The 25,115-nt window shown below is 35.9% G+C and overlaps 1 protein-coding gene across 1 annotated transcript in view; it reads left to right on the forward strand.

Moving 5' to 3' along the window:
• LOC150108335 (complex I assembly factor ACAD9, mitochondrial-like) overlaps positions 1-25,115 on the forward strand; it is a 387,096-nt gene that overhangs the window by 150,405 nt on the left and 211,576 nt on the right. Inside the window, exon 9 of the mRNA XM_090415744.1 lies at positions 23,782-23,857. Coding sequence (XP_090271870.1) covers positions 23,782-23,857 — 76 coding nt within the window. The remainder of the gene's footprint in view (positions 1-23,781; positions 23,858-25,115) is intronic.

Here is a 25,115-nt window from a genome sequence, read left to right on the forward strand (position 1 = left end):
AGTTACAGAAAGCATCAAACAGTTTTTCAAATTTGAATCATTCAGTCGCTACTGTAGTTTGTTCTTAATCATTTTCATTGATGAAAATGCTTGTTCGCATCTGATTGTAGTTCCAAAATGACAGATATAACTCTGAGCAAATTTTCTCAGGTCTGTAAAATGTTCACAGGGCAACGATCACCAGAAATTAATTATATCAGAAGCATCTGGGAGTGATGGAAGTTCGTTAAATTTCATTTTCAATAAAGAATTGGTTCTGAGATCAATAAGTTCCATTTTTTGTATGTTACTAGACATCGTCAAGATATTTTGTTCCGTAAGTGAAAAGGGATTTATAAATGCAACTATGCAGTCTTCTTCTTCAGCAAAATCGCTAAAATGACTGTTAAAGAACTCTTGCAATAATCTGAGTTTCTCAGTATATTCTGTAAAGTTGCCATTATCTTCAACAGATTCACTATGTTCTTTTAAATGTGAAATTTGACTTAAATCCCCGTTTTCTAACTGGAAGATGAACAGTTTTAATTTCATTTTGAATGCACTGATGTCATTTACTAAGCTAGGAAAAATTTGTTCTTGCCCTGCATTTTCAAATTTAGATCATTAAGGTGGCTGGTAACATCAACTAAAAATGCTAAATCAAATAGCCATTTCTCATCACACAACAGGGCTTTTTCCTCATACAGCTCATCCTTCTCTTCCAGAAAATTACGAACGCTTTCTTTCAGCTTCCAAAATCTACTGAGAACTTGTCCCTTAGAAAGCCAGCGCACCTCACAATGAAGGATGAGTTCACCATATTCCATATCTAATAGTTCACAATATTCTCTGAATTCTCTTCTGTTTAACCCTCTTGCTCTAATTTTATTTACACACTTTACAACTGGTATCATAACATGCTTCAAATTTAGAATTTTCCCACACAGAGATTCTTCATGTATAATACAGTGATACTTCAGTAGAGAACAACCTAAAAACCTTTCAAGTAAAGTTTAAAGTCCCAAAAACTCTACCTACCATTGACGGTGCTCCATCAGTGCAAACACTGATGAGCTTACTAGAATCTAGTTGTTGATTTTCTAGACATGACTTTACTTTGTCAAATATGTCTGACCCTCTTGTTTTTCCATGAAGTGACCCAAGACCAATAAGTTCTTCAAAGATATTAAAATTACCATCAATTCCTCTTATAAAAATGCTTAATTGGGCTACATCACATATATCAGCTGATTCGTCCAAAGAAAAGAAAGAACAAGCATGAACATGGACTTTAAATTGCTCATTAACATCATGGGAAAGTTCTTTGATGCGTCTTGTAATTGTTTGCTTGGACAGAGCAATTTGGTTTACTTTTCTTTCAACATTCTTATCACCATGACATTTTGCAAATTTTTCGAGACAGGGCTTAACAACTTCCTCTCCATCAGAGAAAGGCTTGTGTTTTTTAGCCAACACAAAGGCAATTTCTTAAGATGCCTCCAGCATTGCCACACTTTCACAATTTCGTTTCACAAATATATTTTGTCTCTTTTTTTATTTCTTCCTTTTTCTTAACCACACAAAGTAAAGCTTATTATTAAATAATTTATTTAAATTGTTTTATCATTTTTAACATTACGAACATTCAAAACCAGTTCTACAAGTTTAAGATAAGATTCCTGTTTTCATGAAGGCCAAATACAGTTGAATAAGTTTAAAAATCATATATATATTTTTTTTTTTCATAGAGTTTTCGTCTCTCTCTCTCGTAATATATTATGTCCAATGAAATACGAAATCGCTTCCTGCCATAAAACAGTCAATCAGCTGGCAATCACACACACACACACACACACACACACAACCCAAACATCCTCATTACGAAAGCTTTGCTGATGATCAGTTAAATTTTAGGAATAAATCTACTATACATAAATAAAAAGGAAAGATATTGTATAAAAAAACATAAAAACACACACAATACAATTACACTGAATAATTGCAGGTTTCAGTAATCAGCAAATTAGTTGAACGCGAAAGAACTCTTAACTGCATCTTAATATGGAAGGACATAAGCGATTGAAGAAGTTATTGTTTTCTGAACAGGTTGAAGTTATTGGGCAGGGAAACTAATATTGAAAAGGTTGAGTGTAAGAGAGAGAAACTTTAGCACTGATTGTGTATTTATTGATCCTTATAGGCAAAATAAATTTCAGAAGAGAGGGGATAAAAATCGGCATAGGACTATGGTAGTTAGTGACTTATATATCAGTTCTAAAGCCGGTACAAGATCTAGAGGGAATCTACAATTTTTGTATACCAATGCTAGAAGCATTCGAAATAAGAGAGAAGAATTTTTGGCATTAGTCAGTGAAATCTCACCAAAAGTTGTAGGCATTAGTGAAACTTGGCTGTCAGCAGAAGATGTGGTCACTGGAATTGAATGTGATGGGTACAGTATTTTCAGGGAGGATAGAGAAGATAGAACAGGAGGAGGAGTACTGTTGATGATAGCTGATGTGTTGCAGCCAAAGAAAGTAGTATATCATGATGATAGACATGTGAATGAGAGTTCATTTGAGGCAGTCTGGTGCGAAATAGTGACCAACGCAACCAAATATACAGTTGGATGCTGCTATAGGCCAGGGAGTACGGGGGGAGATATTGAATTCATGCATCAGCAACTTAGTGCAATGAGTGAAGGCTTAGTGATTATTATGGGGGATTTTAATTATGGTGATATCAATTGGAAGGAGGAATTATCACGTAGCAAAAAGGAAATGGAGTTCATACATCTTCTACGAGATAATTACTTGAAACAGCACATAACTGAAGGGACACGTGGTGTGAGAGTGTTGGACCTGGTTATTGGTTCAGAGGTTATATGCATAAGTAAGGTGTCCTTGTTACCTCCAGTTGGTGAAAGCGATCATGTGGTATTGACTTGGGAGGTTGCAAAATCTGTGGATTTTTCTATTAAGAAGGGGTATGTACGGAACTACAGGTTAGGCAATTATAACAAGCTTAGGATTGAGCTTGCAGCCATCCCATGGCAGAACATATTGCAAGGAAAAGATGTTAGCAGTGCTTGGGATAAAATCAACGGGTATCTGAGGAAAGCAATATCAGATTGTGTCCCCATGGTCAGGAGGTCAAACAAGGCAGGCATTAGATGGATGAGCAGTAGTATCAAGCTTGAACTGCAAAAAAAGAAAATGTTATGGAGAATTTAAATTTACAAGGAGAAAGGTGATCAGGACACCCATGAGCAATACAAGGCTCAAGCTAGGAAGGTTACCAGCATAGTAAGAAAAGCTAAATCAGATTATGAGAAGACCTTAGCCAAAGAGATCAAGGGTAATCCCAAAGAGTTCTTCCGCTATGTGGCAAGTAAGAGGAAGAATGACTTCGGAAGGATAACCTTAGTGGGTGCTGATGGTATTGAGGTGACAAAATCAGATGTAATAGTCGAGTTACTGAGTGATCACTTTTCAAAAGTCTATCACCCAAGTGAGGATATCTCTATACCTATAGCAATACCTAATGTGAGAATTGAAGCTAAAGAATCAGAGGTATTAAATATATTGCAAAACTTAAATGCAAACACTGCAGTAGGCTTAGATGGAATATCAGCTCGGGTGTTGCATGAATGTGCAAATGAATTGTCAACCCCTCTTACCCGGATATTTAATTTAAGTTTGAACTCTGGTATGGTCCCTAGGGAGTGGAAGTTAGGCAAAGTGGTTCCTTTGCATAAGGGTGGCTCTAAAACTGCGGTATTGAATTACAGACCAATCACCATCTCAGGAGTAGTGGTAAAAGTATTGGAAAAGTTGGTTAAAGACAAAATTCAAGAATGGGTGGATCAGGATATGATACTCTATAGAGGCCAACATGGTTTTGTTAAAGGTAGATCCTGCCTTAGCAATCTATTAACTATTCATAATAGAATAACATCTGAGTTGGACAAAGGAACTGGCTACACAGTGGTACTTCTGGATTTTGCTAAGGCTTTTGACAGGATACCCCATAGAACACTGTTACGCAAATTGGAGCAGATGGGAATGGATATTAAATTGGTGATATGGATAGGAGAATGGCTCAGGGAGAGATACCATAAGGTGGTGTATGGAGGAGCCGAGTCCAGAATGAGGCAGGTGACCAGTGGTGTGCCTCAGGGCTCTGTGCTTGGGCCAATGTTGTTTAATTTGTATATAAATGATATAGGAAACGGCTTAAAGGGAGATATTCAGTTGTTTGCTGATGATGCAAAGTTGTGTAGTGCAATAAAAAATCAAGCTGATGTTGAAACTTTGCAGGAGGATTTAAATAAGCTGGTAAAATGGGCAAAAGAAAATGGATGTCAGTTCAATGTGGAAAAGTGTAAAGTCATGCATTTTGGGATTAAAAGATTACCAGCTGTGTACTACATCGATGGAAAGGTACTTCAAGAGATTGATGAGGCTAGGGACTTAGGGGTATTGGTAGATAGGGAGATGAAGTTCAGAGGACACATTGCTAAGGTGTCCAAGATTGCACATAGGATTACTTGGTTGTTGAGGAACACACTGACATCCAGAGATAAAGAGGTTATTATTCCCCTTTATAAAGCATTGATACTTCCACATTTGGATTACTGTGCTCAGGTCTGGTCACCTGGATTCCTTGGAGATGAGGAGGCTGTGGAGAGGGTTCAGAGAAGAGTGACCAAGTTGGTGAGTGATATAAAAAATGCTCCCTACATTGATAGATTGAGAGCTTGTGGATTGCAGAGATTGGTTGATAGGCGAAGAAGAGGGGATATGATAGAAACATTCAAATTACTAAAAGGTTTTTATAGGATTGATGCAGGGGAAATGTTTCAGCTGTGTGATAGTGATGGAAGAACAAGAGGTCATCTCTGGAAATTAAAGAAGAGTGTGGTTAACAAAGGTGTCAGAACAAGGTTTTTTGCCTGGAGGGTGGTGAATGAGTGGAATTCATTGCCTGACTTAGTTGTGAGCTCTTCGTCTGTAAATGAATTCAAGAAGAGATATGACAGATATTGTTTTGCTAGTTTGGGTCTCCCGCGATGAGTCTACTGACTCCATGGAGATACCGTAATAATAATAATAATAATAATAATAAATAATAATAATAACTTGACATACACGTTTAAAATCAAAAAATTTACTTTTAAATTTACAGAACTATATTAAGCCTTCATGAAAACAGAAATCTTATCTTAAACTTAAAGAACTGTTAATAAAAACATATAAGTTCGAAAACACGGGATTGTTCAGTCACATCGAATCAGAAGTTCATCGAACGTTATGACACGAGAGTCAGCCGTAAACTGATTGAGTAACTGGTGACACATGTCAGCATTTGCCGGTGCCTGTTGCTTCAAGATCAAACAAGTATAATAAATGTGCACTCTAGAATTCAGTGGTAGGTTAATTGTATATAAATCGTATAGAAAATTTTTTAAAATTTTTCTATGGGGTTCAGTGCGCCACTTCTAATCACGCAATGCACTACTTTTGGCACATGCACCATAGGTTGGCCACCCCTGCTCTATGCCATCTACCTGAAAAAAAAAGATAGAGGTATCTTTAGCATCATATATTAAGTTAAGGTCCTGGTCTTCCATCCATTTTTACCATTACTATTGTTTTCATTATAACCCCATAAATTGTGATGGCTGTTGAAATCTCCCAGTATCACACATGGATGTTGTAAATTGGCTAGAGGGGATCAGGCCAAGTGCATTTGGGGGTTTATAGATGTTCATGACTATTGTATCAGCTATTTAAATAGTTGCTGAGAATATGCTGTTGTTGTTACTCATTGTCATGAGTTTACAGCTCCCAATATCTTCTTTTATGTGGGTTGCAATTCCATATTTAGGATGAATAACTGAAGCAATTAATCTGAATCCTTGAATTTTTCCCTCTAGACTGCAGTTGTTCATTTTCAGTGTGGGTTTCTTGAATAGCTAGAACATCCACTGAGTGGGTTGATAGCATTTTAGATAGAAATTCACTTTTTGCTTTACTCATATTGAGTTGGCATATCTGAAGTGAGCATCCCATTTGTCTGGTAGCATGAAATAAATACTCTCTTTTTTTGGGTTGGGAGCCCCAGAGGGGAAGTTTGGCACCATCTTTCACTATAGACTATTTGACATTATGCAGGGTGCATCACATGGAGGCAGTCTACATTACACCCCTGAGTGTGGCTGAGTCTATGGCTCGTTTTTCAAAATTTTCCATTTAAAAATTGGCAAGAGGGAGAGATTGGGGTGGGGACCATAGCAGGTTCTCTCTATCTGTTTATAAATTTTGTTCTTTGAAGAAAAATAACCAAAATTGATAGCAAAGGTAAAGAGATCTAGGATATCAGAAAGAGAAACGTTTTTTACGAGTATTAAGGTGTCATTTAAGGGAATATTGGTAAACGGTGAGGTGATATCAAAGCTTATCAATATATCTGTATTATTTTAAGTTAGATTTTTCAATCAAGGTTTTAAAATGGGTAGAGGTTTTGATATAGGATGTAAGTCTAGTGAGAGTGAGGGAGAGGGTAAGAGATTTTGCCAGCTGTTTTGACAATTTGTAGCATGGGGCATTAGCAACATCTACTTAGTAGGTATTGGGAGAATTAGGTTTGTGAATAAATCATATGACGGGGGGGGAAGAACCGAGGGTTTGAGTTTTTTTTTTTTTGTAATGTCATGTAGTCAGGAAGATACTTTTTTAAATAAGTTTTTCATTTTTTTAACTTCGTTTTTGTAGGATCGTGATCTAGTGGAATGTAGGTAACACAATCTCGAAGGATAACATCCATTTTTCAGTTGTATTCTATGGCATTGCCCTTACCTGCTCTGGTGATGACAGTACTTGTATCTTTCCATAACTTTCTGAGAGCAGCGAGTTGACCAGAAGATAAATTACTTTTTGGAGGCAATGACTGGGAGGGGATACTGGTGATGTCAAGTTTGATGTTGTTGGCTATTTTCAGAGCTAAGCAACAGATTCCGTGTTCTACGTTGTACATTATGTCTAGCAGTGACACTTCTTTCAGTGTGATGGCAAAATTGTGGCCGAGACTTAGGGTGCTGACATCATCCTTGTTGAAAATTTATCAAAGATAGATTCACTACTGTATGGAATGGTTGAATTTGTGGTTGCGATTTAGATTTATGCAGAATGTTATACTTTCTACTTTTTGATGTACTTATTTTTTGTTTTTAGGACTTCTTTTTCTGCAGAAGCTTCCGAGATATCCAAGAGTATGGACCAAAGTTAAGGATGTTGAGGATCACTGAGAACTCAGATTGACCAGCCAATGGTATGTTTGTCATGGAGAGGCTTTCACATGCTGCGGTGATCTGTTCTCATAGTAGTGCAAGGCTGGCAAGATTTGTATATGTGGAGGACTCTTTTCGACTGAAATTTGATTTTTAGTTTGACACAGTTAAGTGTTACTCTTGTATCCTGACATCTTTTTAGAAAGGCCAGCTGATTTAATTGCCTAGATAAACATAGTAAATAAGTACAAAAAGTTAGGATGAAGGAAAGCAGAGAAAAAGAGATAACGAATGACTCGAGAATAGCGATGTATGGAGATTCCATTATTAGAGATGTGGTAAATGAGAGATTCCATAAGGTGTGTTTTCCAGGAGATCGAAAATTAGCAGGATGATTGATGCATTAGATAAGAGAAGTAGATGTGCTGCAAGTGAGCTTGTGGTTGTTGGAACAAATGATCTGGTTGGACATAAAGAGCATGTAAGAATGGATATTAGTTGGTTGTTGAGGAGAGTGAAAGATAACAGTGTGGTTGGAAGGGTGGTCAGTGTGTTGCCTAGGTATGATAATGGTGAGTTGAGTTGAAGAGCAGGGATCATGAATGGTATTTTGGCAGAACTGTGTGAGGAAAAGGGAGTGGAGTTTGTGAATGTGTGGGATGAATTATATATATATATATATATAATAATGCCACACACACACACACATTTGAAATGTGTGTGTGTGGGTGGGTGGGTGGGTGGGATGCACAACCTCTTGTGTATGTTGAGCCCATACACAAGAGGTTGGTTAGTTAACCTATAGTACATTAATACTGTATATTAGTAGTGAGTTGGGAATGGAAGGAGACAATCACTAGATTGTGGTCAGAATTACCTAGGGGGTCCACTACATTCACTATGTATTTGAAAGGATCACTGGTGAGGAAGAGATCTAGGGTATTTGGGGAGTGTTTCAGGTTATCTGGTATTCTGGTTGGCATGTGACCATTTTGTGCAAGGTCATTAGTGATGGCAAATGTTTCTGCATCTCTGCCTGATAGATCTGTACAACTAGAGGAGTAAAGCCAGTTAGTGTTGTGGACATTAAAATCTCCTAGGAAAATGTAGGGAAGAGGGACTGGAGAAAATCAATGTTTAGGGAGAGGAAATTAAAGACCTCAGAGTGTTGGTGGCATTAGAGGAGCAATAGAAACAGCAGATGAATTTGACTGAGTGGGAAAGGGAGCTTATCAACCAAAGAAGCTCAAAGTCAGGCGATTCTAGGTTGGGTGCTCTCTCTCTCTCTGGCAAGGTATGTCAGAGTGGACATATTATTATTATTAGTATGGGCAACTCCAAGAAGTCCTTAGACTCATCGAGGAAGGCCCCTAACATCATGACAAGTACAACTATTCAACATTCACACAGTATCTATCACACTTCGCCTTGAACTCATTTACAGTCATGGCACCCACAACAGACTCTGACAGCTTATTCCACTCATTCACCACTCTCCAAGTTAGAAACCTAGCTCTATCACCCTTGTTAACCACACTCTTGCCCAGTTTCCATGGATGGCCCCTAGTCCTTCCACCACAAGTCCTATTCTAAAAAATGAATGTCTCAATCATATCACCCCCTTTTCTGCCTATCAACCAATTTCTGCAACCCACAAATATTCAACCTGTTCTCATAAGGTTCATTCCATAGACCTGCTATCATCTTTGTCACTCGTCTCTGGATCCTCTCCACCTCCTCCCCATCAAGAAGAAACCCTGCTGCCCAAATTTGGGCACAGTAGTCTAGATACGGTCTTATCAAGGCTCGATACAGAGGAACAATAACCTGTTTGTCTCTGCTTGTCAAAGTATTTTTCAGCAACCAGGTGATTTGATGAGCTGATTTAGCCACTTTTGTGATGTGCCACCTAAACTTCAATTCCCTATCCACCAACACTCCCAAATCCCTGGCATCGTCAATCTCCTAGAGTACAGTTCCACCAAAGTGGTATACTGCTGCTAATCTTTTCACCCCAAAATGCATAACCTTACATTTTGCCACATTAAATTGACATCCATTCTCCTTAGCCCAGTACTCCAATCTATGCAAATCATCCTGCAAAATTTTGACATCATGTGCACTCACCATTGCTCTACCCAACTTTGCATCATCTGCAAACAAATGAACAGTTCCTCTCAGATCCTTTCCTACATCGTTAATGAACAAATTAAATAGTAGTGGTTCAAGAACAGAACCCTGTGGCACGCCACTAGTCACAGGCCATCTTTTGGACTCTACTCCTGAGTAAACTACTCTCTGATATCTCTCCATCAACCACCCTCCTAACCATCTCACCAACCCTATATCCATCCCCATATGCTGCAGTTTACTGATTAGAATGCCATGTGGTATCCTGTCAAAGGCCTTAGCGAGGTCCAGTAGAATCACTGTAAACCCATTACCCTTATCCAGTTCAGCCATCACTGTGTTAAAAAAATGTGAGCAAGTTACTGAGGCATGATCTACCCTTCACAAAACCATGCTGTCTACTATACAGTATCCCATTTTCATCTATCCATTCCTGTATTTTCCTTTTGACTATTTTCTCCAAGACCTTGACAACAATTCCTGATATGATGATCGGTTGGTAATTTACAACAGCAGTCTTGGAACCTCCTTTATGCAGTGGAACTATTTTCCCCTCTTTCCACCCCCCCCCCCCCGGGACTAACCCAGACCCTAGAACTCAAATTAAACAAAATGGTCAAGGGCAGTGACAATTCTTTAGCCGCTTCACATATGACCACAGATGTACTGACATTGAGGTTTTGTAATAGACTATTCACCTCCACTTCATTCACCACCATTCTCGTATAAGCTGTTGGTTCCTTCATTCTTGCAATGTCACCACGTGGATGATATACTCTTGCAAAGTGCTCGCTCAGTAATTCCACTATATCAACTGATTCGGTTACCTCCCTACCATCGGCATTCTTTAAAATCATTCTGCCGTGTACATTTTTTCTTTTACTTGCAACATATCGAAAAAACTGTTTGGGATTCTCTTTAGCCTGCATGGCTAATTTTCTTTCATAATCTGCTTTTGCTTTTCTTACCACACTCGTTACCCTTCTGGCCTGCGCTTTATACCGTTCATGTGCCGTTCATCTTTCTCCTTAAACTTTTTTGCAGCTCAAGCTTAATGGTGTTATTCATCCATTTAAGTTCTACTTGATTTACTATTCGGGCTTTAGGTATACAGTCAGCCATTGCCTCTTGCAAACACTCCTTAACCACCTCACATGCACTATCAACATCCAGCCTTTGCAGTTTTACATGCCATGGCATTGAACCAAGCAAACTCCTAAGCTTGTCATACTTACCAGTCCGGTAATTCCACACGTACCCTGTCTTCATTGAAAATTCCACACATTTAGCCACCTCCCAAGTCAAGACTCTGTGATCACTCTCACCAATAGGTGGCAACGTGGTCATATTCATTGCACCTCCTTCAATTTCTATCTCAGCTCAAATAGAGACTATCTTTTGCTTGCTGTAATGTCCCATTTACACCATATAATTGGAATGTTTCGAACATCTTTTGTCTTGGCACCTTGTCATATGCCGTTTCTAGATCTTCTTCTTTTCAGCCATTTTCTGTCCACAGCTGGATGAATGCCTCCTCCAGTTCTTTCCACCTTTCTCTGTTCTTGGCAATAGTTGTCCAATTTTTCCCAACAAATTTTGACAGTTCATCTCTCCACCTTCTTTTAGGACGTCGTTGACCTCATTTCCCTTCTTGTGGAATCCAGTTTGTTACTATAGTGGTCCATCACTCATCTTTTCTCCTGGATAGATGTCTGGCCCTATTTCCATTTTAGTCGCTTATGGTGAAGAATGATGTCAGTGATGTGAGTCTGGCTTCTTATCCAGATGTTTCGCTTATCTTTTAATGTGATGCCTAGCATCTTTGAGTTGTTGTTAGTTTATTTGCCAGTGCTTTTGTTAGCGACCAAGTTTCACAACCATATGTGATGACTAGAAGTATACACTGGTTAAATGTCTTCCTTTTTAAATAGAGTGGGACATCACTGTTTTGAAAAATGCTTTTTAATTTTCTGGATGTGCCTCAGGCAAGTTGAACTTTCCTATTTATTTCCTTTTGAAGTCTAGAGTTTAGATCGATGAGATGACCTAAGTATGTATGTGAAGAGACTCTTTCCAAGAAATAGTTTTCTATTATTATGTTTTTTTGATGTTACAAAATGATTAAACATGATTTTAGTTTTTTCTCTGTTTATTTTTAGACTGACTTTTCTGCTTTCTTGATATAGGTCTTCTATCATTCTATTAAGGTCTTCTGGAGTGTTTGCAAAAATTATGATATCATCTGCATATCTTAGGTGTGTTCAGTTATTAATTTTTATACCAAGGTTTGTCCAGTTTATATTATTAAATATTTCTTGAAGGACTGCTGTAAAGATTTTGGGTGATAGAGAGTCTCCTTGTCAGACACCTTTTTCAATTATTATTTTATTTGCTACTTGTGTGAAGTTGGATTGTTGCTGTTGCAGTGTGGTATATTTCCTGGAGGAGGTCCATACATTCTCCAGGAACTCCCTGATTCTGGAGTGCTTTGATCATTGCATTAGTTTTGATGGAATCAAATGCTTTTTCAAAATCAATAAATGCTAAACAGAGAGGCAATTGGTTACTGCATGATCAATTGTGTTAAAGCCTTTACAGAATCCTGCTTGTTCTACTGGTTGATCTGAGTCTAGAAGAGGGGTTAACCTGTTTGTTATTACTTTTAGAAGAATTTTGTACAGATTGGAGAGAATACTAATTTGTCTATAGTTCTTTACTTCTTCTTTGTCCCCTTTTTTAAATAACAGTATCAGAGTAGCATTTTTCCAGTTTTCTGGTATCTTCCCTTCTTATAGGCATAGATTTAGTAAGTTTGTGACATGGTGAATGATATTATTTCCTCCCCATTTAATTATTTCTGTGTGAATTAGATCTTCACCAGGACATTTTTCCTTTGTTTTAATGCTTGTTTTGTTTCATCTGAAGTGAATGGGGGGATGAATTCTATATGCGATGGAGAAGAGTTATTGATATTTGATTTATTTATTGAAGGATCACTATAGAGTTCTTTATAAAATTCTTCTAGCCTGCTTAGGATTTGTTCTTGATTCCTTATTATAGTTCCAGTCTTGTCTTTTATTGCAGTTATTTGACTTTTGCCAACTGATAAATCTTTTCTTAATATTTTCATATTTTTATTGTTTTCAATTGTTTCTTTTATTTTTTTAGTGTTATAAAATCTTATTTCATTTCTTATCGTTTGGCATAGTTCTGCATATTCTATTTTAGAAATTAAGTTTTAGTCTTGTTTCATATTCATCTCTTTTTTAGTAGTTGTAAGGTTTTCTCTGAAAGTTTATGGTCTTTTTGTTGTTTGTTGCTTTTGAATTCATTGACTGCTGAGATTATTACTTCCGTTAGGTTTCTGCTTATTTTATTTATGTCTTCTTCTTCAAATATATTTATCAAGGCTAGTTTTTTATTGAGTTTTTCTGCATAATCCTTCTTCTTCTTGTTTTCAATCGGTTTTAAGTCAAAACTTCTTGATTTTTTGTTGTTTAGCCATTTTATTCTTTCCAATTTGGGGTTTATTTTAATTTTTGCTCTCACCAGTCAGTGGTCACTTCCTGTTTTTACTTGATTTAGTGCTGTCTTGAACTATTTCTTTATTCTTACACAGTATATAATCTGTTTCATTTTTTATTTCTCCATTTGGACTTCTCCATGTCCATTTTCTTTTGAGGGCTTTCTTAAAAAAAGTATTCATAATGTAAAGCTTGTTACTGATAGAGAATTCTGTAAGAGCCATTCCTGAGTTGCCGCTTATACCATATACATATGATCCTATTGTGTCTGTTTGGTGAATGGGATGACCTACTTTGGCATTAAAATCTCCCATTACTATAGTGAAGATTTGATTGCTATTTCTTTTTTTGTCTAGAGTGTGTTGCAGTGAGTCATATCTCTTCATCAGTGTGGGATGAGGTGGGAGCATATATTTGGATGATCCTGATTTTAAGTTTGGAGTTTATTTTAAGTGTGATTTCAATTATTTTTTCATCTGTATAATTAAATTCTTCTATAAGGTGTGCAGTTGTTTTCTTAATTAGAAATCCAACTCCGTATTGTCCTTTAGTTTTCCCATAATAGTATAAGTAGTCTCCATTTTTTAGTTTTATTAAATGTTCATCTTGCCTGCGAACTTCGCTTAAACCTATGATGTCCCATTTAATGTGTTTTAGTTCTTACTGTAAGATGGTAAGGTCTTCCTCTTCTTTAAGTGTTCAACAATTAAATGTTCTTATATGGAGGAAAAGAGGATTGTTTTGATTACTGTTATGTTTATGAATTCTTTCGGCTATTCCAGTATTGCTTATTTGGGAAAGCTTCCCCATTGCATCATGCTCTGGTCTCCATAAATGGTTTCGATCAGAGTAGTCATATAGTTGGGGAAATTTAGTGACATCCAATGTTTGCCCATTCTGGCCATGGGCTTTACCCTTTCTTTCTTCTTCTTGGCATTGTAGTGGAGAGGATGTGGCCTAATCTCTCTCTGGCCACATAACATCTTGGGAGATGCATTTTATAGCTTTCTGCCAGTATCAACTTTGCCATGGCTCATTGTGACACCATGTTTCCTGGGGGGGGGGGGGGGGGAATCCACGTGGAGGCATGATACTGAGACGTTCTGGGTATGGCCCCTCCGAACTTCACCGAAATATTGGCACTGCCATCTGTATCAGTTACATATAGATGGCAGTATTTTTGACCATGTTTGTAGGTTTCCAGCCCACCACGGAAATTCATCCCAGGCTTAACTGTGCTCAACATGCTACAAGCATGACTGATGGCTAATCAGCCAAGGTCATGGTAGGAGAACACAGCTAATCTTCCCTTTTCATATGCCTTTTCTAGATCTACAAAAATTAAATACAGATCCTTGTTATATTACCATAATTACTCACATTTGTCTTAAAGTGAAAATCTGATCTTGACTATCTCTGTTTGGCCTGAACCAAGCTCGTTCTTCTCCAAGCTTCTCCTCCACAATTTTTCTTAGCCATTTCTCAAGAATACTTGCATAAATCTTACCAGAAACACTCAATAGAGAAATTCCTCAGTTAATTCTCACCTTCAGCATTATTCCCTTTTTTTATAGATGGGTACGATGAGTGCTTAACTCCAGTCATCTGGAATTCGACCCAGACCTTCTGGATTATGCAGTATAGCCACTGTAAAACTTTTATACTTCCATATTTTAGCATTTCTGGTCAAATATCATTTACTCCAGCTGCCTTTCCATGTTTCAGGTTTGTGATAGCTTTTCTACTTCAAGTATATATATATATATATATATATATATATATATATATTATTCTAGATGGCATTCCTGTGGATTGTTTTCTACCACCATTCTGTCACTGCTTGTTTCATTTATTAATCTTTCAAAGTATGCTAAGCAATCATATTTTTGTTTAATACTTTATCTAATACGTTGTATAAGTCTCTGATCAGACCACACTTGGACTATTGTTCTCAGATTTGGTCTCCAGGATTTGAAGCGGATAAATTAACTGTGGAAAGGATACAAAGACAGACGACAAAGATGGTTTCAGGACTGTACAAGGAGAGTTACGAGGATTGGCTGTGGGAATGTGGACTGCAGAGTTTGGTGGATAGAAGGAGAGGTGATATGATTGAGACTTTTAAACTGTTGAGAGGTGGTTACAGGGTTGACACTGGGGAGTTCTTTCGCTTGGTTGAACAGCGGGAAGGAGTGATGGCGAGGCCATCCCTGGAAGTTACGAAAGGAAACTGTGAGCAAGAAGGTGAGGAGTGGTTTCTTTGCGTGGAGGGTGGTTGAACCGTGGAATGCATTGCCTGATGGAGTGGTGAGAGCGAGAATGGTCAATGAGTTTAAGGAGTGGAATGATAGACTTTGTGTTTCTTAGGGGGGGGATCTCCCCCTCGATGAGTCTTGACAGACTTTATGTTCTTAGGAAGGACCTCCCACGATGAGTCTTTCGACTCCATGGAGGCCTGAATAATAATAATAAAGTAATGACCCACACATCAAGTATATTTTTATCTTTAATTTTTGTCCCCTTTATCTTCTCTAGTTCCTTTTACATATTCTTTCCTCCATTTCTGAGTTTTTTCAATAGCCTGCAGAATATGTGCCAGCTTCCTGATATTTATTTTGTGTTCTTACCAAAGTCTTCCCATGACTTTTGTTTAGCTAATTTTACACAATGCTTTGCTTTCTTACGTTTTTCTCTGTATTCTCTAAAAGCACAAGCTGACCTACTTGCTAGTAACTTTCGATATGCTTTATTCTTTTCCTTGACCTGCCTCTATAACTTCCTGAGTCAACCATGGAGTTCTGACTTTTCTATCCTTGCAGATTACCTCACCACATGCCTCTCTGGCTGAATCAATCAAAGTTTTCTTTAGGGTTTGCCAGTAAAAAAGAAAGGTTTCTGTATATATCCAAGGGTTGGTTCTTGTTTTTAACTCTTTCAGTTTTTCTTGAATAATGCTTGTGTATTTGAGTCTATAGCTCATATCTGATAGACTGAACTTTGATTCATTTTAAAACTTTCTCACCCACCCTCCTTTTAAATATGAAGCTCAGTTTTATCCTGCTCAACACTAAATGATGATCACTTTGTATTTCAAATCCTCTGTATTCTCTTATGTACTGATTCAGTGGGAAAACAAAATTGGTATTACAATAACATTGTCAGTGAGACTTTCTTACTCTTTTCACCTTCTCTCCATGTGAATTTGTGCACATTTTTATGTTGGAGTATGGTGTTAATAATAACTATTTCATGTCCTGAGCAGAAATCCAAAAGGTATTTACAATTATTATTAGCTTTGCTCTTTTCTCCAAATTTTCCCAAAACATTCTTATGTCTGATAATCATTTCCTACTCTGCTGTTTTCATCTTGAACAAGGATGACCCTTTTCTTTGTGTCAGCCTTCTCTAATGCCTCAAATTTTTTTCCAATTCTTCCTCAGTAGAACCTTGTGTGACCGTAAGCACAAATAAGTCCAGTTTCCCATTTTGATATTAGCCCACATCACTCTACTTGATATTGCCTTCAGGACATTTCCCTCATATTTAGTGTTTAATATTTTAGCTACTTCTTTTCCTTGATTTGTTATTATCTGAATATATTGTCTTGTATTTGTTGCTTAGAAAGATCTTGCCCGTTTTTGTCTTTGTTTCGGTAACACCTATTATGTCAACCTGGTACTTATCCAATTCTTCTGCTAGTTCCATTGATTCTTCTTATGTTGATGGTGCCAGTCTTAATTTCTGATGATGTTGAGTTGAGATTTGTTTCAGTAACTGACTAGAAAGTAAAAAAGAAAGGTTTCAGTATAAACAAAGAAAAAACAAAAAGAATGTATAATAAATACATCACAAAAAAGCCATTACAAATGGAACACAGAAAATTGATAAAGTAACCTCCTATGTTTATCTTGGACAAAGATCACACTAGAGGGAAGCTGCGAAGAAGAAGAAATTATATATAGAATTTAACTTGGTTGGGTAGTCTTTGGAAAACATCATGAAGCACTCAAGGGAAACAATTCCATTCTGCCTGAAGAGAAAAATATTCGACAATTATATACTTCTGGTCATGACATGTGGAAGTGAAGCATGGCCTTCGACTAAAAAATTGATCAGTAAATTTAGGATTATCCATAGAAAATGGGAAGGTCATTACTTGGTATTACCATTCTAGATAGAAAGTATAATACTTTGGTCAGAGCTCAGACTAGAGTGATAAACATAACAGCCATTAAAAGATCCAAATGGCAATGGGCAAGTCATATTGCAAGAAGTGGCACTCAGAAATGGACAAAGTTGATATCTGAATAGTATCTCAGAGGTGGAAAGAGAGCTACAGGAAGACCAAAGAGACTGGAGGGGCACTGAGATTAAAAAGATATCTGAAACTCATTAGCATAGAAAAGCTCAGGATAGGACTTGAATGGAGGACTTTGAGAAGGCCTTTGTCCAGCAGTAGACAGCAAATGGCTGAAGATGATGATGATGAATTACAGAAAATCAAGCTTTCAGAAACCTCTAATGAAAAAAGATTAGAATAAGTATCAGAAGTATGAGAATTTATAGAACTATTATAGACAGCAGATGAACCTAACTCAGTGTTTCCCAACGTTTTTTTGGATCATGCCTACCTCAACTCCTCAGATTTTTATGCCTCCCCTCCACAGCATAATAGTCAGCCAAGTTCTGAAAAAGTATAATATAAATATGTACTTTAAATAAAAAAGGAAATGGGTAAAACTGTTTTTAATTTGACTTTCTTCAATGAATGTGAATTTTATATTACACTTCAGATATTATAAAACATAAATCGAACTGAACTCGGGAAATAAAATCCAAGTTAATGCAATCCTTGAGCTTGATGTCTGCTGTAAAGAGTTTTTATTTGAGGTACTAATTTAGTGATTTTCAATCTCAGATCCCCATGGTTTGTGATATCCAGATTTCTTTTCTTCAGTAGCAAGTCATTTATAGTATTAAAGTCACATTCAACTAAATATGACAACAGGAAAGGCAACAGTATTTTTTTTCGCAAAACTAGTTGAATTTTGGTATTTCGTTTCTGCCTCATCAGAAAGCCATACCATCATTCCTTTTATGTTGAATAAAGTTCTAATAGACTCGTCATTTTGCATTTCTGAGAGTTCTTCTTGATACTGTATTTATGTCGACTGCTGTACTAGTGTTGTCAGCTTTTTTTTTTCTTGGAAAGTCAGGGTTGCAACATCGACAATTTATCATCAACAATGGTGAGTTTTTTTAGTATAGCGGTGATGCGGTGATGAATGCAACATCATTTTCTAATTGCCCCCAAAACATTCAAATTTTCCCCCTGTGGGGTGTACGTCCCCACGTTGGGAAACACTGACCTAACCGAATGGGATATGGAAATTTTGAGCCAGAGCAAATTGAAAAGGGGATTCAAGGTTTAACATGCTGTGACAAAGGAGTTTATTAAAAGATGTTATATACTGTAACAAGTTATGTAGGTACTTTATTTCGAGTTTAAGTGGCAGTAATTAAACCTATAGTCTTAATTCAGTCTTTCCTAATAGCCAGCCCACAAATCCATTAAAATTTTATAAATATAATTTGACCACTCCACAGTGCAATTTGTGTAGAAAACTCTAGTCACATTCACATGTACTATTATTCTTGATTAAGCACTAAAAACATTTGTTTTAATAATTAATTTAACTAATATAAAATGAAAATAATAACTCTTGTAGAAAGGCTTATATGCTGGTTAAACACGATAACTAAATACTTAAGGAATTGGCAGCGTACACTAGAAATATAAATTAAATCTACTTTAATATATTCTTTCCAATATTTCGGCAAAGTCACGTTGCCATCTTCATAGGAACTTAAGATAAAGACATGTGCACGCAAGTACTACATAACAGCAAATGAGAAACGAAGCGAGGAAGCTACCATTTTCCTAAAGTCCTGATGGTGCCCCCTGGCAGGCTATATTGGGTGTTCTTGGCCTTTGGGCTTGAAGTAGTTCTGATATATGTTTCCCAAATTTGGGGCAGTCTCATGCATCCAAATTTGTTGAGGTGTGGCATGTTCCTAAGGGCTGAGGCAGATGTCTTTCATATTTGAACTTGTTGCGGTGTATTACTGTGGCTTTCTTCCACGTTATTCTGTGGCGAGTATCCAGAGCATGGTCTGCAAGCCCAGAGTGGCTGTATTGATGAAATCGGATGTAGTCCTTTTGTTCTGAGATTCTGATATTTGCTGTCCTGCCTGTTTGGCCAAAGTAGGACAATTTACAGCTACAAGGGACCTGGTATACACCATGTAGGTCTAGGGGAAGTTTTTGGTCTTTAGTGGAGTGGATAAGGGATGCCAATTTTCTATACGGTCTGTAACATGTTTTTTTAGGATTTTGTTTTTTTCCACACCCTTAGGAACATGCCAAACTTCAACAAATTTGGATGCATAAGACTGCCCCAAATTTGGGAAACATATATCAGAAGAACTTCAGCCCAAAGGTCAAGAACACCCAATATAGCCCGCCATGGGGCACCATCAGGACTTTAGGAAAATGGTAGCTTCCTCACTTCGTTTCTCATTTGCTGTTATGTAGTACTTGCGTGTATGTGTCTTTATCTTAAGTTCCCATGAAGATGGCAACGTGACGTTGCCGAAATATCGGAACATATATATTAAAGTTGATTTAATTTATATTTCTAGTGTACGCTGAAAATAACTGTTACTTATTTCACCATAGGAATGATCTTTTCTGCTCAGTGTTTTATCTTCTTGTTGGCTTCCCGTATTAGGCAACTGTTTGCCTGTAACATTTTCAAGGGTTTAAATAAGTCTTCTGCCCATCTCCTCCTGGGTCTTCCTCTTGATCGGTGATCCTTTGGTTTATATTTCCAGGCAATATTTGGCCATCTGTCTTCATTCATTCTTTCTATAGTTTGTGATGTCTTCTGTTATCCTAATTATGGATAACTGTTTTCTCATTTCTTATCTTGTCTATTCTTTTATAGCCTGCGAGCAAGTCGTAGGAACTTCATTTCTGCAGCTTCCACTTGTCTTTTATCTCATTTTCCCCAAGTCCATGTTTCACTACCATATTTCAGAATCGGTTTGGCTATTATTTTATATAGTTTTATTTGAGTTATTCACAACATCTGTTTACTGAAGTGTCTATTCAAAGTGTTTATTCAAAATGACTGCTAGGATTTTTTGCTTTTTATATACAATGTCGATTTCTCCATTTGGACTTACGTAATTTCCTAGATATTTAAATCTGTTCACTTGTTCTATTACTTTGTTGTGGATGACTAGTTTGCATCTTTTAATTTTTTTTACCTTGAAATGCTATTGATTTCGTTTTATTTATTGAGATTTTCATGTCATATTGTTCTATTATTTTGTTCAATATGTGTAGATTTTTCTGTAATTGGTCTTCATTTTCAGCAAAAGTAACTTGATTGTCAGCATACAAAAGGCTGGTTAATTCTTTATTTCCTATTTTAATTCCTATGATTTTGTTTTTCCTCCATTCTTTTGAAATTTTTTCCATATATGTGTGTATATATATATATATATATATATATATATATTGAAGAGTATTGGTGATAATCCACTTCCTTGAATGAGACCTCTATTGGTTTTAATTTTTTCGGTTGTTTCATTATTGATTTTAATTTTAATATAGCTTTCTTCCATTATATTTGCTATTGCTTTTGTGGTTTGAGGTGGAGCTTTCAATTCATACAGTATATTGATTAATTTTGTTCTGTTGATTTGATCATATGCTTTCTCATAATCTAGGAAGGCCACATATGTTGGCAGATTAAATTCTATTCTTTTTTCTATAATTTGTTTCAGTGTAAATGTGGGATCTGTGCAGGATCTTCCTTTCCTAAAGCTGCATTGTTCTTCTCCAATAATTTCCTCAGCCCATGGTGTTAAATTTACTTTTAATTATATCTAGATATATTTTATTGCATGCATTTAATAAGGATATTCCTCTGTAGTTTCTGCAATCCTTTGTTTCCTTTTTTTTGAATATGTTTATGACAATTGCTGTCTTCCATACTTGTGGGATGTTTCCTTCTTCCCATATTCTGTTCAGAAATTTAATTAATCATAATTGAAATGGTTTAGAGCTGTATTTGTATAGTTCTGAATTTATTCCATCTTCTCCTGTAGCTTTTCTATTTTTTTAGTTTTTCCAATATTTTCTTTATATCATTTAACTGTATTGGTTCTTCACTTGTTTTATTTCAATTTGATTATTATTGTTTAGAAGCTGGGTGTAGTGATTGGTCCATTATTTTGTGGAAGGGCCTTCTAATTGCAGATTATCCTTTGTTTCTTGAGGTTTGGCTTTACCTGAGGTCCATTTATGTCATACTCTAATCTTGATACAAATTTTTCCCAGTCTTGTCTTCTAATTTTCCTGGTTTCTCTTCTTGTTATTGCTCTAATTCTTTTATATTCTATTTCATTTCCTATGGTTCTGTCGTTTAACCATTCAAGGTATATTTCTTTTTTCTTGAAAGTTTATTTTCCACTTGGTTAGAGTATAATAAATTTAGTTTAATCCTTTATCCAAGTGTGAGCAAACAAAGTTTGCGCCTGAAAGTATCTTCAGGACTGGGTTAAGGTGGTACACACCAGGGCAACTCGTTGCAGTGGTAGCTTGCTCTACCTTTGCAACGAGTTGCCCTGGTGTGTACCACCTTAACCCAGTCCTGAAGATACTTTCAGGCGCAAACTTTGTTTGCTCACACTTGGATAAAGGATTAAACTAAATTTATTATACTCTAACCAAGTGGAAAATAAACTTTCAACATCTTTCTCTAAATCCAGAGTAATTTATTAAAAAAGGGTGGCACACCAATTGGCAATTCCTATAGGTGGAGTTGACCTGCAAATGCTTCTGCCTGATATCTCGACTTGGGCCTGGCTCCCACTGAAGAGACCTCAATAAAGGTCGAAACCGGTCTGGGTAGTGGCCCTTCCCTTAATGCATAACAATAGACATATCCGCAAGGAGATGTGTTTTGCATTATAGGAGATACTAGGATAGGAGTGTTGGTAGCTTGCTCCACCTTTGCAACGAGTTGCCCTGGTGTGTACCACCTTAACCCAGTCCTGAAGATACTTTCAGGCACAAACTTTGTTTGCTCACACTTGGATAAAGGATTAAACTAAATTTATTATTTTTTTTTCTTATTAAAGATTCTATTTCTGGGTTCCAGGTTCTTAGTCCTTTCCTTTTTCTTTGCAGTTTGGTTCCTATGGCTTCATATGCTGCTTGTTTTACTATTTGTTTAGTGTTTTGCTATTCATTTTCTATATCTGTATCTTCATTTATTTTCTTTGTATGATTTGTAAGTCTTCTCTGATACTATCTTGCTGTAACAGTTCTATCTTAAATTGCTCCTGCTTTTGTTTTTATATTCTTGTATTGTTTCTATTTCTCTGGTTTTCGGATCTTAATAGTACTGATTAATAAATAGTAGTCTGAGTCAATATTGCATACTCTGTATACTTTGCAGTTTCTTACCAACTTCTTTAGTTTTTTCACCCACTATTATGTAGTCAATGATGCTTTTATATCCTCTGGCTTCTATTGTATATTTATGTATATCTTTATGTTTAAAGAAGCTGTTGGTAATTTTCAAACTATTATAGGCCACAAATTCCCTGAGTTCTCTTCCATCGTTATTTATAGTGTTTTCTCCTTGATTACCTATTAAATCTTTAAATGTGTTTGATCCAATTATAGCACTACTCTTTCAAATCTCCTGTGCAGTGTTAAGCCATTACTCACAACACTAATAGAATCAGTTCTTTCTTTACTCTTCATGTAAATTTATGCACATGGATTTAATAATGAATAGTTCATATCCTAAGCAGGAATTCAGCAAGTATCATTATTAGGCCTGAATTTTTGGCTTCACATTTTCACAGAACATTTTTATAGAGCTTATTTCTCTTACTATGTTTTATCTCCAACAAAAACTAGTTTCACATGTATGCTAGTTTTCCTTTTTTTACTCGGTGTTTCTTTGTTTCACTGTTATAGCATAGCATTTTTAGTACCAAACAAGCATAAAATAAATTTCATTGTCCTACTTTAAAGCAATTCTGAAATTTGTCCACATCTCTTGAAATTATCATCAATTTGGTATAGTTTATCTTCATGTTTGGTGTTAACTGTTATAGCTACTTTCTTTCCATAATCACTATTATCTGAATAAGTCATCTTGTATTACTGAGTAGGATCTTACTGTATTGGTCATAGTCTTCATTTCCTCAGTGGTGATGATGATTATATCAATCCAATATTTCTATCATATCTATATCTTCCCCCAAGTACAAATGTGAAACTCTGGGTCCACTTCTACATTCCTTATGTATATGCATCATTATATGATGTGTAAATTAGATTCTTTGATCTGTTTTTTTATTCCCTCCCCTTGATTTCATGGTGACTTCGATTTCATATTTTATTTTTTCATATAACAGAATTTTCTCTAGACCCCCCCCCCCTCCTTTTCTCTCCATCATGGGATAGACATTTCTATTACCCTCATTAAAAAAAAAAGAGGCAAAAGTCTGTTTAGAGGCAAATGTCATCTTGTGTTGTTTCAGAAATGGCAGCAATTCGATTCTTGATGTACTGTAAGGTTCATATAGTGCTGCATTTCAATGACATGATGAGACAATTGAAATATATTTTTCTTAAGCTTTTACACTACACCCATCTAATATATAATATTCCTCTTTATGGTGTTTTTTGATATTTACATTTAATTTGCAACTTTAGCTTAGAAATTACTTGATTTCATAATATACACAGTGTTTCTGTCTTTATAGATAGCCATGGATGTTCTGAATGTTAGCAGGCTTGGCTATGCAGCTGCTGTTTGTGGCTTTTTGAAAAAATTACTAGGTAATTCATATTTGTGGCATTACTAAAAATTAGAACTTTTGTTGATTTAAATATCGTACTTCATCAACTTATTTAAATACTGTATTTCATTAACATTATGCTTTCTTTTTATACTTGTTTGAATGTTTTATACCAATTAGACTTTGTTCTAATATTCCCTTTTTTAAAAAAAATGTCAAGATAATCATTTTTTTTAATTTAAGAATCTAAAATTATATTATTGCTACTCTTTGCATTAAAGTGAATTCTTTTTTTATTATTATTATTGTGCCTCCCACCCACAAAAGTTCAACCTACTATATACATTAGTGCTGGATGGCTTATAGATTTTTAAAAATTTCTTTCTTATCTAAAAATTTTCTGTTTTTTTTTTTAATATAATTCAGAAACCCTGCTGTAGAGATCACACATGGAACTTTTTTGCTTCAGGCCTTCAGTAATAGGATAGTTTTGTACTGAGTGATGAAATTGAGATATCTCCCTACCTAAAATTATTAGAACAAAGTCTACTTGGTGAGAATTGCAAATTGTGTTTTTTCCAATTTCAGGCATCTGGAAAATTGTGACTATAAATAAGATATACTTTAATATATCAGGAATTATTTTGCTATTATTATTATTTTTTATTTTTGTGCATGTGTATGTAGAAGAAAGTGAAATTTCCATTTAATTGTAAACTGCTGTAATTAAATTTCACTTTTAATTTTTAAATCTGTAAAATTATTATTAAATTAATTAAAAAAGATTATTGTTATGCATTCATTTTGGACTTTACAACCTTGTTATAAATAACTATTTTAATATCCCGAAGTTTTTGGGATATTATGGACTTTACAACCTTGTTATAAATAACTATTTTAATATCCCGAAGTTTCGATCTTCATATTAAGATCATCATCTGGAGCATATACAAATATACAGGACAAGCTGAGTTACATTACATAAAGTAAGCTAAAGAAACAAATGGTTTCCTCTATCTACCAAGATACCCAAGTCACCCTCTGTAAAACATTTTCCATGTTTTACAATGGGTGACTTTAACTCATTGTCTACCATTACCTCTAAATCTCTAGCTTCATCTGTTTCCCGGAGTACAGTTCCTTCAATGTGGTACACAGCTTGTAATCTTGCTAACGCCATGTCTATCAAGTTAAAACCCCCTGCTAGTTCTTCGTTGTAAATTTCTTTATGTCTGGTGGTTCAATTGGCTTAGTATTTTCTTCTGAATTTCAGAATGCCTCCAATTGAATAAGGTCAT

Source organism: Typopeltis vanoorti, chromosome 3, assembly GCF_054136105.1.
Source record: "Typopeltis vanoorti isolate ZY-2024b chromosome 3, IOZ_Tvanoo_1.0, whole genome shotgun sequence".
Taxonomy (NCBI): Eukaryota; Metazoa; Arthropoda; class Arachnida; order Uropygi; family Thelyphonidae; genus Typopeltis; species Typopeltis vanoorti.